At 37.0% G+C, this 16,941-nt stretch overlaps 1 protein-coding gene across 2 annotated transcripts in view; it reads right to left on the reverse strand.

The window, feature by feature from the left end:
• Window positions 1-12,349, reverse strand: part of LOC120533738 (sodium- and chloride-dependent GABA transporter 2-like) — an 86,897-nt gene extending 74,548 nt beyond the window's left edge. Inside the window, exon 1 of one of the 2 annotated variants that reach the window (XR_005634614.1) lies at window positions 12,182-12,349. Coding sequence is in view for 1 of the 2 variants with exons in the window: in XM_039760663.1 (XP_039616597.1) it covers window positions 12,182-12,193 (12 nt within the window). In the remaining variant the exon portion in view is untranslated. The remainder of the gene's footprint in view (window positions 1-12,181) is intronic. The other variant, XM_039760663.1, reaches the window with a different exon arrangement.
• Window positions 12,350-16,941: the final 4,592 nt, after the last annotated feature.

Below are 16,941 nucleotides of genomic sequence, written 5' to 3' on the forward strand. Positions count from 1 at the left end.
TAGAGTTCATGACTGGAAAATCAAATAAATCACTAATGACAAGCTGTTTTTTATTTTGTGTTGGTGAGTAAATACCAGGAAAATGCCCTCCAGCAATGGTGTGTCATGTCATAACAAACAGTACTCAAAATGATGGAACCCATTAAAAACCAAGAAGGCACTATGTTTTCAAAACATAGTGATAAAAGTAAAAAGCCTTAAACACACAAATATATACTGTAAAGAAGAGGCTGAACAATGCTAAAGGTGTGTGGAGCACCACCCTGGATGAACCACATATATTCAATGCCAGCACAAAAACAATGTGTGGACAATATTTTCTCAGACAATAGTCCTAGACAGAACTGCAGTAGGGCAGTGGCCCTCTTGGTCAAATAGGTCTTTGTCAGAAAGGGGAGGATCCAGAAGGGTGCCAAAGAAAGTGATATCAGCACTGAAGTGGTGGTTAGGCTTCTCTTCTGCAGAGGGAGGACAGAAGGCATTAAACCACAGCGGCAACCCCTGATTTGGGTTATTGCCATCACCTCAGCCCTTAAGCTGTAAGCTTATATATAGTGCTTTTTTTTGTAAACTAAAAGGTGGCAGCACACATACATTATGTTGCAGTTACGGAAACATGGCTTTGTGTCTCAGGTCCTTTGTGCATGGAGCTTACAAAGTACATTGAATAGTGAGAAAAGTGCTACATAAAAGCAAAGAATTGTTATTATTTTTATTATTATTATATAGAGGCCAAAAGTCCTAAAGCTATAAGTTATTTTTTTTATGGTGACATATAACATTTCATAAAATTAGAAATTGACAAACCATCACATGTACCATACTGAATAATATTGTACTTGATAGTTTAAAATTACAAAAACAGAATTTCTGAAATCAAAGAATATTAACCACAAGTTAATAATGAGCTATGCATTCTACAGAAAAGTTAATATGTACTACTTCAAAGTAATCAGTGCTTAATTTGATTGAGTTTTAAAGAAAATTCCAGTCTTTTTGCATGTTTTCATCAGATGCAGTCTTTCTAATTTGTTCTTTGCTTTGAGTGTCAATGGCTAATCGTTGTCCTTGTAACATCCATGAATCTGCAGGATCGAAGCGTGTGAATCGAGGGCTAACCAATTGTATGAAGAGAAGATCGTGTTTCTCAGTAGCGAGGCTTTCATTGGAGCAAAAATTAGATTCATTTGCGAAAACCCATGTTGGCACTCACTTGATTAAAATGGAATACAACTAAGAGCATGCAATAAGGGCTGCAGTTTACTGACGATTTTTCGATAAGATACTGATGAATTATATGGACTGCGTCTCTTTCATATAACTGTAGACCAGTTGTTGGAGCCAATATCTACTCTATATATACAGTATAAAATCCTAAGCCTGAAGGTGCGATGGTGACGTTTTTATGGCACATCATTTTGTCACACTTTAAATCGGGCTTATTTTAAAACCTACATATATATGTTTGGTATCATTCTTTTCAGAATTTATCAAACTTTAATTTGATGTTGATAGATTTTCAGATTCTTATTTCACTTTTAAATTATAAACTAAAAAATATCAAGAACTCATGTCTCGTGAGACGGGACTTTGTGCCAAAAATTTAACCACGCTCGGGGCCTGAAATGAAACACAAAGAATAGGAGAGCTGCTGTACAGGCTTTTAAATGTTTGAAGCACACAAAATGCAGATCACACGGCACGGCAGCAGCAGAAAGCCAGCAGCTGATCGAGCAAAGAGGAGGTAAAAAAAACCAACAACATTTATTTATATAGCACATTTTCATACAAATAATGTAGCTCAAAGTGCTTTACATGATGAAGAGCCTATTTGTTTCCCATTGTATCACCATTTAAAGGGGGTTTCAAAGGAGCGATCGTGTCTCCTTGGGGTGCATTCAGCCCCCCTCTTCATAAAGCGAGATGCGAAGTGGCTAGCGAGCAAAGCAAGCAGGGGGGAACCCCTTAGTATATATATAAAATGAAAGGTTGTTCAAATTCTCAGAACTTTCTGCCATAATTAAAATTATTAAGTGTTAGAGAAAAATTTGCATCATCCAGAAAAATAATACACATAATTTAACATTACAGTGTATCTATCATTGAGTCTTTTGTACTCTTTGATTTCAGCACTAAACCTTTGCATATTGTGTTGCTGGTTTCAGCTTTAACTTTGTTTTAGAGTTCAAAATCTCAAGTTTTGTTTCTGGATTTTTTCCTCTTGTCTGTCTGTTGACCACGTGTATCTCCAAATTGTTTTATCCCATTCAGTTATCCTGGTTTCTGATTAATGGCTTCATATATACTGTCCAAAAGAATTGGCAAAATTACCTACTCTTTAGTTTCACTGTCTGCTGCTTAAGTGTTGCAGAATTTTCCTCTATCTCTGAATGTTTGCCTTACATTTCTTTACCCAAATGTATTTGAATTGTTACCTGATTATCTTCTCGGTCACTTTCAGGTGACAGTGACGTACCCTGCCATGTTTCTGTTTAGTGTAATACGTAACAACATATCACTAAATCCCTGTAACGTCTTTACTACTTCTGCCTGTCAAGGACTCTTGTTTTGAACATTGTTTGTTTCTGTTGGGGGATTTTATACCTTGAGGTATCTGTCTGGTGTATTTGTTTTCAAAACAGTGCATAGTTATACAGGTAGTTTTAACTCTGATTTGTGATTTGTGCTGTTATATCACTGCTATTCTGGTGGTGCTCTGCTCTTGTTGACTACCGTTTCCTGGAGTGGATGTGTCATTAGAGGTTTTGTCCTGTCACTCAAAATACAACAGGATTGAAGGTCACCCAGGGGTATGCTTTCCTATAAATTCCAAAACACTTCAAATGTTTTTTTTTTTAAAAGTGTTTAGTTTCTCTGGTCTTTGAACTGTCTCACTTATTTTGACTTATTTTGTCTTGTGATAGGTTATTGAAAGTTGTTCTCCTAGTTCTGACTCTGACTATGGGGTTTTTGACTACGACCTTGCCTTCCAGTCGCCTTTTGAAGGTTTAAGCTTGCAGGGCATAACACTGTCTTAAATGAATCTTAGGATCTGCAGGTAACATCCATTTATCCATTTTTTAAAACATACTTCATCCATTTCAGGCTGGTAGAGTCTACCCTGGCAAAATTGTATACAAGACAGTCCAGGTTAAAGTACCAGTTTGTCACTGGTTAAGTTGGGTATTAACTTAAAACTGACATCTTTGAGATGTTGCTGGAAACAGGAGTATCCAGAGAAAACCTCATGAAGATAGAAAGATAAGTGTAAACTTCACACAGATGGCGTCTAGGTGTTTGCATTCAAACCCATAAGGCAGCAGTGGTATCACTTACAGTGTGTCACCCTTTTATACTACAGTGAAATAAAGCTGTCACTGCAGCCAAAGTGGATGTTATTACTGCAGATATGCGATCCTCTGATTATATTTATTGTGCCTTTCTGTCACCTGTATTTTGAAATACAGAATTAAAGATATTGTACATATTTTGCTGGTCAATCTGCATAATATTTTGAATTATTATACACTGTCCCTTGACAAGATTGATTACACTTTATGAAATAAATTCGTCACAACACAATTAACATGATCATAACTCCAGATATCAATTTTGTAATTGCCTATTGCTTTCCAGAAACATTGGGTTGCGGGTGAGCTGTTTTAAATTTTAAAACCAAGAATACCTGCAATTACTTGGAATCATCTTAGAATTACGGTAGCTGAATGGACAAGTTCTTTACTAGCTAATCAAATGAACTACATAAGCTGAAAGGTCTCCTTTTGTTTATGAAACTTTTTATGTTCTTGTGTCCTAACAAACAGTAATATTAAGAGATGATTCAAATATGTGGCTCATCCGTGTATGACCTATTAAAATACTTTATTTTTTGATGAGAGGCGGATGTCAAACAGTCTCTGAGTTATGTGCATTTTTAGACAGAATTGCTAGTGACTGAGACATCCGATTAGATTGTAGAACATATGACTTATAACCCAGTAACCTTCAATCTGATAATTCTTACCTCTGGTCTTTATATCTGTTATCTGGTATAACTGTTTATTCACTCTTTCAAAACTCCCAGCTAATTAAATCATGTAGCAAGAAAAAAGGATGTAAAAAACTCCTTTAAATGATTATTGTTATCAGATGCCATGCAAGTATCTTATTTTGTGTTTTAATGGTCTGCAGAATTGTGCCTCCTTGATTACAGGAAATGCTAAAACCCTTCAGACTGTAAACACTTTTTATATGCAGTATAAAGTAAAGGAAGATCCCATCTGGACCAAGGATGCAGCCAATTTAGCATTTTTCAAAGCAGGAGTCTGACCATAGGTGGCCTCGGCATAAAGAGCGCTGGCAACTTTCATGAGCAGGCCTGTGTTCTGAGCTGCCTCCACCAGACACTGTGGTACCCTTCACAGATGCAGTGTTTACTTGTAAAAGTGTTCTACTGTACATTGCTGCATTCTTACTTGTTTAATATTATTGTTCTTTATTTTATGGTTGACTTTATTGTGGCTCTGTTTTGTGCTTCATTTTGCTATGCATGCCACCATTTTCTGCTTTCATTTTAATGGTAATAGCTGAAAATGATGTCTGCTGCTAGATACCTGATCTTCCAGCAATGAGATATGTGGGATCATCATGTCAACACTATTTTATAGCCGCACACTCTATTCTTTGTCCAAGCTTTGAATAAAAATTGAAAACAATTGCATTTATTTTAGAAAGGAAAAGGATTGCTAGTTATTGTTAGGACCTCTTTCTATCATTGCTTGGACTTTGATTTTTTTTTCTTATTTCACTTTGGCATTAGTCAATTGGTTATTGTAATATTTTTAGAAGAAATTGTGGGACATAGTGATGAAGAAGGTGACATATAAGTTGGATCATCGGTCATGTTTTCGACCAATGATTCTAACAGTGAAGATGAAGAGGAACCCCAGCCACAAAAGAAAAAAATTTTGGTTTGAGATGAAAAATATAGATATGTATGAGCCAAAAATTTTCAACTTAATGAAAATTAAGATTATGTTATTAAAAGATTAAAACAAAGCAGTGACATTCTGGGGAGTTGCAAAGCCATTTTTTGGTTGATTTAATGAAAAAGAATGCAGATGAAACTAATAATTTCTACATATACTGTGTGTTTGCGAAAATGGAGATGTTCAAGAAAAATCAGAACGGAGAAAATGAAAAAATACAACACATGAAGAATTCTGCTACTTCCTAGCTATTAATGCCACTGGCGAAGAAACAAAAAATAAATGATTACTGGAGCACAGATGTCTATTTGTTCACTCCAATATTTCCCACATTTATGTCATGCAATCAATATCTTATTTTATTACAGATATTACATTTTGCAGACAATAATGTTGATAAGGAGAACAAACTTTCTGCAATGTGATTTGTGTTAAACACATAATGCCTTCCTACCAGCGTGTTATGTGTCACTTCAGAATGTTTATTTATATATGTGTATTGATGATGGTTTGATGCTAAAAAAATAAAGGAAAATTAATCTTCTGTAGTTTCAGTTTAAGGCTTTTTGTATTATTTCACTGCAAGAGAAATATTGTACATAGTTATTTTTTTATTTATACTGGAGACAGTACAGAGATAAAGGATTAAGCTGAAAATACTGGAAAATCTAGTAATATAGTGCTTAAAATGTTGGAGCCCAATTTGGATAAAGGACATTCATTATTTGCTAATAACTGGTATATAAGCCCTGAACTTTTTCTGATTTACATCAGTGTAAAACCAACTCAGTGGCACAGTGAAAAAAAAAGTCATTTCATGCTTCCAAAGAATGAAAAATTAAATGAGGGTGGAGAAGTCAAATGGATGGGCAAAATAGAAGTTAGAATGCTGACCACATTAGACTGTGGCTTTCTTCTTCTCTTGGCGGCTCATCTTTTTCCATATATTCCTGTCCCTGTTTCTCTGTTACACCCATCACCTGCATGTCCTCTCTCACCACATCCATAAACCTTCTCTTAGGCCTTCCTCTTTTCCTCTTCCCTGGCAGCTCTATCCTTAGCATCCTTTTCCCAATATACCCAGCATCTCTCCTCTGCACATGTCCAAACCAACGCAATCTCGCCTCTCTGACTTTGTCTCCCAACCGCCCAACTTGAGCTGACCCTCTAATGTACTCATTTCTAATCTTATCCATCCTCGTCACACCCAGTGCAAATCTTAGCATCTTTAACTCTGCTACCTCCAGCTCTGTCTCCTGCTTTCTGGTCAGTGCCACCATCTCTAACCCATATAACATAGCTGGTCTCACTACTGTCCTGTAGACCTTCCCTTTCACTCTTGTTGATACCCATCTGTCACAAATTACTCCTGACACTCTTCTCTTCCCATTCCACCCTGCCTGCACTCTCTTCTTCACCTCTCTTCCACAATCCCCATTACTTCGCCAACTCTACACCCTGCATCCTCACCACTCCTCTGACCTCCCTCTCGTTCACACACATGTATTCCCTCTTGGTCCTACTGACCTTCATTCCTTTTCCTCTCTAGAGCATATCTCCACTAACTACACTTTCCTCTGCCACCACTTGTCAATCTCCAATTTCCTTCAAACTGACTGTCCTGCATAGAATATAATCCATCTGCGTACATCTTTCTCCACTCTCCACATCACCCTGTGTTCCTCCCTCTTCTTAAAATACGTACTCATCACAGGCATGTCCATCCTTTTTTCAAAATGCACTACCATCTGACCTTCTTCATTCCTCTCCTTGACACCATACCTATCCTTTACCTCCTCATCCCCTCTGTTTCCTTCACCAGCATGTCCATTGAAATCCACTCCAATCACCACTCTCTCTTCCTTGGGTACACTGTCCATCACTTCATCCAGCTCACTCCAGAAATATTGATGCAGCAGTTTTCAAGCAATTTCAGCCAAATGTTTGTTTCATTGAAATCAATGGTAATGCTCATAAAACACTTGGTAAAGAAAACAAAGAGTATTTTAGAAGCGTTTTTACAAGAAGTCACTGCCTCTTCCTATAGGAGTGAAGCTGCTCGTTGTTCCGGTCATCTAGTGCTGTGCTTCTCAACCATTGGGTCATGGGCTGCCAATTTTGGGTTGCGAGTTGCTAATCTTGTTTATAATGGAAGTGGGTCATGGCGAATCACCATCCTGACGATCATGCTCAAATTGCCCTTGGCAGACTCCTACTAAAAACACTAGAAATCTGCAACACTCAAGTGTGAATAGGGTGTTTAATTGTTGATTGAAAGAGAATGCCAGTAAACAGCTACAACCAGCCACTGAATTGGTTAAAACCTCATAATATAAAGAGGGTTCCCCATTTGTGAACCCATGTCTGTGCAAATGAAGCTGTTCAGTCTAGGTATCTGCTCGCTCTTAATATACCAATTTACATAATGAGACAGTAGTATTAATATTTTATTATACAAAGACAGAAAATCATAATAATCAACTGCTACTTGTCCCATGTTGCATTAATTTAAAATCAGGAGATGAATGAATATAAGGGTCTAAAAATTCTGATGGAGAGCTTAAGTAAAAGCCAAAGTTAAAACGCTTGTCAAGGAGAAGCATAGCATTACTGCACAGAGTGCACAAAGTCACCTTTGGTAGAATATAACTACGTACATGCTTTAGTTAAATTCAGAGCTTTTTTGAGGCAATTTGAAAAATATTTAATCCAAAAAACAGCTAGTCCCTGATAAGGATGTGGAACAATAAAAGAAGGAAAATATATCTTAATACTGGCTCATCTGCTAGCTAAGAGCTCAGACCTCATCATAGGCAAACAAATGTCAATGCTTATTTAAACAGAACCATCACAGTTGCACTCTCACCCAAAGCCAAAAGTGTTCAGCTTTTTTCCAAAAAGTAATTGCATAAATTCAGATTCTTTTCATCTTTGCTTTGTGTCACATTTTTAAACCATTTCTTTAGTATATTGTTATTACCTTAAATTGCCCTTGAATGGTCAGAAAATACACTGTATTACATTTTAAGAAAGAAAAATAAAATTGGCTGAATGGTCATGCCCTGGTTATTGCTGCTGCCTCACAGCTCTAGAATTCTGGCTTTGTACCCCCAGCGCAGTCACCATTTGTGTGGACTTTGCCTGTTCTTCTTGTGTCTCCATAGCTTTTCCCACCACATTCCAAAGATGTGCATATTAAATTATTTGGTTTGGGTTAGGAAATGAATGGATTAATGGCTGGATGGATCAATAGATGAATGGAATGAAGGACAAACTCTAAAATGGCTCCAGTGTGCAATGCTTTGCATTATGTCAAGGTTTGCTGCCCACCTTGCACTTGATCATAAAAAAGTCAGTTAGAAAATACATGGATAAACAATATTGCTTCTATCTATCTATCTATCTATCTATCTATCTATCTATCTATCTATCTATCTATCTATCTATCTATCTATCTATCTATCTATCTATCTATTGTCACAGACAGCCAGGGTCCTTGTCCAGCCAGAACGCATCTTCACTGAGCAAGCATGGGCAGAACAGTACCTCCCCTGGGACGTTAGATGACAGCCCCCATGGGCTGCAGTGGTGCCTCGGATTCCTGATGGGCTTCATGGGAGTTGGAGTTATCTACAGCCCTGTTGGGATCCAGGGGTGCCGCCAGGGGGTGCTGCAACAGCTGCTGAGCCCTCTTGGGCGGGCTTTCTGCCACACCTGGAAGTGCTGCCGGTAGTAGGTCAACAAGCACCTGGAGCACTTCCAGGGGCATAATAAAAGGAGCCAGCAGTAACTGCTCGGTGATCCAGAGTCCGGAGGAGGAAGACAAAGCTTGCTGAGGAGGCAATGTGCAGTGTTGTGCTTTGGATTGTGTTGTGGCTTGTGGGAACAGGGAAGATGTTACCCACAGGTGAAGAAAGAAAATAAACACATTTTTTTGTTTATCAGTGTGCCTCCCGAGTCTGTGTGCGTCAGGTCAAGCACTGGTATAGCGTCACTGTCACACTGTCTATGTATGTATGTATGTATGTGTCTATCTATCTATCTATTATAGAAGAGAAAAATTTATATATTAGCATAAATAGCATATTAGCATAATTAGCCATAAAAAGTAATTAAAAGCTTCTGAAACATTAGATTAAGCATAAATTAGAATGATAAGCAAATAAGATAGGTCAAGCAAATAGTTAACTAAAAAAATCAGTCATATCACATTATTTTTTAAGCTTGAAGCAGAATTGCTAGTGTGGGAAAGGTAGAACAGAACAGGACAAGAATTACGTACAGAAACTAACCGAGGACAGTTTAAGGAGGAATGAGAACACCTGTTCTCATGGAGGCCAGAAAAACAAGGAGTCAATGCCAGTAACCAAATGCAGGAAAAATGGTCCTGGAAGGCACGTGAGAAGCCAGATAGAATAGTAAATCAGCAGAAACAGCAAAAGGCTTTGCTGCCAAGGTCAGAGATGATGTAATGTATGGAAAATAACAAAATTAGCATATTCAAGCATGAGCATAAATAAATATAGAATAATATATTAGAAATTAACTTTAGCACAGAAACTAAGCCAAATCAAGCATGCCAAACAAATGATAAAATAATGGCACACGCCGTATTTCTTTTTTAATTAAAGCTTAGTTTTGGGCATCAGACAAACCGGCTCAAGTCCGAGAAAGAGGAAGTGACAAGAGGGAAGCCCATAAATGGAAAAAGAATGCATGTACTGGCCCTGGCCAGTGAAAGAAATAAGCAAAAACAGAAACTAAAAAATGGACAATAGACAGTGAAATAACAGAAGCCAGCTGCAGGGAAAGTCAGGAGATAATGATGGTTCCCATGAGAACACGAGAAATTGGCCGGACAGGTGCAGAAGGGAGTCAGAAGAACACAGCAAATGAGCTAATTGAGCGAGGTCAGAGTGATAAGAAATTGTTATATAAATCTCGATTGCTGTTCAGGGCTCAGCTCAATTTGGCCATATTGGGTTGAGTCTGTGTTATTATTTGTGTTGTTTTATTGCAATAAAGCTTTAAAACTCTGTTTGCCTATCGTGAGTCCTAATAGCCTTCATTTTCAGGTGAAAAACCTTCTGGTGGCAATTTTTTGCCACAACACTATCTATCTATCTATCTATCTATCTATCTATCTATCTATCTATCTATCTATCTATCATGCAAAGTTGACTCATTCAATCATTCTTTCACTCATCAACAAAAGCACTATTTCCTGTTTAGCTAAAAAGCTGAAATATGTCAGGATGTTAGGATCTAGGGCAGTAGGTAACTGCTACAAAAGGACATTTCAATATATCAATATGTAGGAGTAAAAAAAACTACAATAGAATACTAATTACCCCAAAGTCTCAAAAATGCCTTGACAGATTTAAATGAAATTTGGTGATGTTGTATAAAGAACATTTTTTAGATATTTCTCATTAATAATTCCCTAGCAAGTGGAACATTCTTACACACTGTGTCCCCCATTTTACACAAGTACTGACAGTGGCTGCATGGAATAATGGGTCATGTCAGCTTATGAAGGTAAAAGGCATCTGTAGTAGTGAACTGAAAGGAGCAAAGTATGGCAAAGCTCAAAGAAGATGCGTTTGGCAAGTGCTTGCCTGGCACTGTGTCAATGAGCATAGTCAGTGTTGCACAACTGAACCAGTATGCAAGCATTCAATACCTATTACCTTATCATCTTCATCTTTATCTTATCTGAAACCTTGTGCAAATGCCGAAATGTGGACTACAATTCCACCAACCAGTGCTCTGCTCTAGAAGATTTCATCAGAAGAGCTTTGACAATTGGCATGTCATCAAAGGTTGCAACTGCTGCGTTTTTTTTTCTTTTCCACAACCATTTTGGAATAACAATTTCATTTTCTTGCTGGGTGATGCATTCGTCTTAAAGTAGTGTTTCTCAATCTTTGTGGCCCTGGGACGCAGTTTACAAGATTCTTGATTATCCACTGACAACATCTGAAGAGCAGAGAGGGGATGCTATGGGAGAGGGATTTCCCAGTTTGTGAATTGAGAACAAAAACATGGAAAACTATCATGCAAAAAAAAAAGTGAAAGAAAAAAAAACTGATGGAGCCAAACCACAACTGAACTGAATGAAGCACGGTTTATTCTACAACTGATGGAGATTTTGTTTTTCAGAATGTGAAACGAAGAGAACAGGATGGTGCTTTTGAGAGAGTAAAAGTAATTAGAAAGTATTTTCTAGGTAGTAATTTACTCAGACTGAGGCAGTACTAACCATAGGTTTTGATGCTAATAGAGAGTTGAGATTTTTAGCAGTTTTACTTATGAATTAATCAACTTTAAATCACATTTGTAACATTGCCCAATACTGCTTTAATACAGAGTTCTACTGCAATTTTTTTCACATGAACACTAGAAAGGGCTGTAGGCAGCATGTTTAACAGTAAACAGCTCAGGTGAACTAGCAATTGTAGCTCCAGTAGAAAAAAAGATACAAATATATTGTACAGAGAAAGTACAATATTAGTTACAGAATGCTTCTGATAAAACCAATTAACCACACACTGTAACTGAGGCCCACTGACTGGGCAAAGCTGGGTAACTGTGCATGTAAGCAATATGTATAGTCATCAGTCAGTCAGTCATTTTACAAACCCACTATATCCTAACACTAGGTCACGGGGGTCAGCTGGAGCCAATCCCAGCCAGCACAGGGCGCAAGGCAGGAACAAATCCCGGGCAGGGCTCCAGCCCACCACAGGGCACACACCCACACACACACACCAAGCGCACACTAGGGACAACGATAAATAAAATAAATAAAATCTCACAATGTGTCTTCGTTTGCCTAATCGGTTCTTGTGACAATATAATTAATGCAGCACTGCCAGCTGTTTCAGGATGTCTTACTGATCTTAACATTAGTTGTTAATATAAATATTCACTTATTAACATTAAAAGCAAATCTGTTTGAACATTATAACATTGCTCAGATCTTTCTAGTTAATGATTGTTGCAGAAAGAGACATTTCAAGGAATAAATCAACCAGCATTAATATTAAAATAATATCTTCATGCACAAATCGCAAAAGAAGTATTTTTTTCACATTTATTAAAAACTATGTAAGAAAAGAGAAGATGGCATTATGAAAGGAAATATTAGCATGTTAACTAAGCCTTGCAATTAAAACTTGTCTGAATCTTACCATACACTGCATAGAGAAAACAGATGGCCCTCATTCAGCTCTTGCTTTGACCCTTGCTTTTGTTCCTTATGCTGTTGAGTGTTAGAAGGGAATGGATAGGCAGTGTTTATCAGGGGGGAGGAACTCCCTAACTGTGAACATCCAATCCCTTTGCTTTTCCAATCTTACAGCAAATGTGTGGAATGCAAGAGAATGCAATATCTTCCCTGGAGAATGCCAGCATTTAACTTTTCATGAATGATTTCAAAATCCTGAACTGCTCCTGGCATTATAGGCACAGGGCCAGCCTGAAAGAACTTTGCAGCATGCACTTCTGTCAGAGTGTCCTGAAGCCGAATGAGAGGCCACAAAGAGAGCCACATGGCTCCTTCCTGTGTTATAACAGAACTGGGCCGCTGAAGTATAAAAAGGCTCACTCCTTTTCCTTGTCTTGATTACATTTTTCCATCCCCTTTAATTACATTGCAAATGTATTCAAATTTGTTTAATTAAACAGCAATTTAACAAATTACTGATGTTCAGAGTCCATGCAATGTTAAATCAGAATGGTTTACACCATACGTTTCCATAGAAGTGTTATTCAATTATAGGATTTAATGTATGATTTTCTGCAGGTCTCATCTATTAGTCCATAGGTATTGTGATATTTTAGCTGCTGTTAAAGGACTATAGGGAGTCAGAAAAAGAAGGTTCTTTAATGGATGGCATTGGGAGAAGGACATCTTCATTTACCAATCGTGGAAACACATCTGTCAAAGATGAGTGACAGGACAGACTTATAAAATGGGAATACTGAGAGCTCTGCATTCCCTTAGAGGAATGAAGAGTATAGCAAGTGGTCAGACTGTAATAATCTTAATATACTTTGAATGCCTTTAATATGTCAAAGTTTTTAATAGGGGGTTGTGACTTCAATAGGGTGTGCTTGGGTGCTTCATTTTTTTCTGAATTATGCCATCCTGTTAAGGGTTTATGATCTCAACAGTAATGTACCAAATCTGCTCTTTATTGAAATAGACTCTGGCAATGGCCCTGTGTGCAACAAGCTTGGAGGGCCGAACTGACAACGTGGTATACAAAGAGATCCTTAAAAAAATTATTGGTATATTTTCCCTCAGTTTAAAAAGGTTTACTTTTCTTCTTAATAAAAATTTTAAGGCAGTACTTTGCCACTGCGAAGCGTGGGTATTTTGCAAGTCAGGGATAAATCGTAGAACTCTGAAAACTTGAGAAGTTTAATCCCTAAATGAGGTGATTGTGTCTGGTCTGTCCACTTCAGGTCAGGGTGGCGGTTTGCTGGAATTGTTACGTCTAAATTGAAAATCAAATGAATAGCCATTGAATTGCTGATGAACGTGTAGCATCTGGCTCTAAAACTGATAATAAAATTTGCTATTTCCCTTATTATTGTTGCATTACTCACTTGTCCGTTGTGGGTGATTGTAACTTCAACATTTCTATTCAATGCATGTAAGAGTACACAGATTGTGTTATGCGTTCATGACTTTCTTCTTTTTTTCCTTTTATAGTTTCTATTCTGAACTTTAACTGTCATGTATTTATCATTTATTTGGTGTTTAATGTTGAATATTAGTTTGCATTATGTGTTATAAATGTCATATTTGCTTTTACTCCTATTGTATTTGTTTGAATATTTGTGAAGTACTTTAAGCATGGGTAAAGTGCTATATAAATAAAATGTATTATTATTATTACTGTAAGGAAGTGAGAAGAAAGTGAGAGGTAACAGAACATTTCATCCGCATCAACAGAAGGGAGAATAAGTACATAAAAGTCCAACCACACTCAGTACAATAAAAGAAGAACCCTACTTTATTATCTGGATAGCAGGGCTGATGGTGTGTATCGATTTTTACAGGAAACTGATAAATAATGAAGACTAAGACCTCTAATGATTTTTTTGCACAAGTCATGCTGCTTTTGTTTCATTTATCAAAGCCAAGTACAACATACCTGTAATAAGGTAAATTGGGAAAAAAGCAGAACTCCTTTAAAAATATCATCCATTTTGAAGTTTTTTTCATTACAAACACATTAACATAAATTGACCTGCTTATCTTATTTTATTGTGGAGTAACACCTATAGTTACAACCTCATATTGATCAGGAGATCAGTTTATCATAGAATATATTTACACAGATCAAAGTTAAAGTCACACATGAACTTAGAAGAAAGGTACTGTGCTGTAGGAGTAAGGATGTTATCTGGGTCATTGTAAGGTGATTACACACAAATCAAATACTGATGCCAGCCATTACCGTGCAGTGGAGTTTGCCTGCTGACACTCTAGAACACTTTTTCTTATGAAATATCTAATGTGAACAATCTCTGCATTTTTATAAAAATCCTGTGAGTTTCACTCAACAATGTCAAAAATACAGGCAGAGAAGGCAACTCAAAGTGTGATGCTTGGAAACTGGTTTTGCCAGTTAAGGATTCATTTAACAGAGGAAGTGGAAATACAAATGAATTTGCAACAATTTGCAACAAATATTGAAAAAAGAAATGAAATTATGAATTAATAAAAAACTATTTGTCGTGTATTTGATCGATACAACCTGTGGCTTGTGGCATTGTGTTTTGTGCAGGATGAAGTTCTGATCAGTGTAATAATAATAATAATAATAATAATAATAATAATAATAATAATAATAGTGTCCCGCGGTGGTCTGGCGCCCTGCCTGGGGTTTGTTTCCTGCCTTGTGCCCTGTGTTGGCTGGGATTGGCTCCAGCAGACCCCCGTGACCCTGTAGTTAGGATATTGCGGGTTGCATAATGGATGGATGGATAGATAATAATAGTAATATATTGATTACATTTATGTACCAGTTTTCTAGCTGCTCAAAGCATGGCTCTGTACTGTCAGACATACTGGTTCTAAATCGAAAATAATATGAGCTTTTTCTGTATTGTGATAGCACATCAGCCCAAACCCCCCAAAAAATCCACTGCCCCCTGCTAAATCTGCCCTGTTGTCAACTTTGCTTCACAGTCGAATTATTTACATATTTTAAGTTTCAGAACCACCGGTAGATAGAGTGGGGATGTCACAAGTCCTGTTTGCAGCATGTTTAAATTTCATGAATTAACTTAATAATTTTAAAGCAGTTTTGCGCAGTTTCGTTTAGTAACATGTTCAAATAACATAGCAGATTGATCTCTGATTGAGGGCAATTAAACAAACTCAGTGTTAAAAATTACACCTCTTAGCATTTTAGTATATAGAAGAGTACACATCTTAGATTTGAGCTTACTGCTATTAGAATTATTCATCCATGAGTCTAAATATTAATTAGAAAATAAACTAATATAATACAAGTATTGCATTCCAGTTTGCTCCCATAGCCGAAAAACACACAAACTGCGAGAGTAACAGCTGGTGTTCCATCCAGGGTTTTATCATTTTGAGACCACCACTCTAATGCTCTACCCAAACATGCCTGCAAAGAAAAGATGAAATTAATAGAATATTTTAAAAGAATTATAATGTCTTTCTGTTGATATTCTGCTTATGAAGTCTAACATGTGTTGTTATTTATATTTTACCAACAAAGACAAAGACATTACATACAAATGCAAAACAATACTGTTTCTAACCACCCACCTTCGCCATCTAATTTAATATTTACAGTCCCTTTCCACTGACCCTATTACCTTTTCTTTACACTGAGACAGACGTTCAGTTCCTATTGTCTCTAATGAGGAGAAAGCACATTTGACATTGGATAATAAGTTAGATTAAATAAGATAAACCTTTTTTTAATTCCAAGGAGAAATGTAGATGCATACAGCAGCAGAAACATAAAAAACAAAGATATGGACTTATAGGGCAAATAATACAATCAATCAATCAACATATATTATAGAGAAATTGCAAAATGAACTTAAAGAGTATAATTATTTAATTTGGGAAGTTGAGAGGTGGAATTGAACGGCTTGGTACCAGCGGGCAGAAACACATCTTGAGTCTGTGGCTAAAAGTGTTGCAACAGAGCGCCTCCTGGATCTAGAGATGGATTTTCAAATAACAGAATGATGAATCTCAATTACACGACCTGCGACTTTGCTGTACCTTCCATGCCTTTGAGTCAGGAAGGAGAGATAGAGAATTTTTCCATGGTTGGTTTTAAATTCTTCCCATGTGGTAAATCATTATTATATTACAGGTTTTCAATAAAAAAGACAAGTCCACGCAAGTGCACTAAAGGCCCTGGGGAATATTTTTCATTTAATATCTAAGTTGTTGTTTTACGTTTCTGTTCATTTATTTGCCCTGTTTTTTGGGATTTTTGTTACATGGCTTTAAGACTTATTCAAACACAAGCAGAGTCATGTGAAAAAAGGGATTGGTATCTTATGTGAGTCTCTTTTGTTTAAAGTTTTTTAACTCAGTAACGGAAAACTGCCCAAGAAGAAGAAAAACTTCTCAAGGTTCTGTATCTTTTCACAAAGTGAGCCTCCATACTTCAAACTGAGCCTAAAAGTACTAAGAAATATACATTTGACGAAGGCTCATTAGACAAAACATTGCGCTTCTAAAATTCTTTCCATGTTTCACTGGTTGATTTTCATCTTTGTTTCCCCCAGTGCATAGATGAAAGGTAATGAAGCAGGCTGCACGGTTGTACCATTGCCAATACTGCCGCCTTATCTGAGTAAATTGTTGTGGCATGCCAGTTTCCATCAAATGCTTTCTGAAAGTCAATGTAAAATGGACAAGGGTGTTTCCTGCCTTGTC

The sequence above is a fragment of the Polypterus senegalus genome, chromosome 8 (assembly GCF_016835505.1).
Source record: "Polypterus senegalus isolate Bchr_013 chromosome 8, ASM1683550v1, whole genome shotgun sequence".
Classification (NCBI taxonomy): Eukaryota; Metazoa; Chordata; class Cladistia; order Polypteriformes; family Polypteridae; genus Polypterus; species Polypterus senegalus.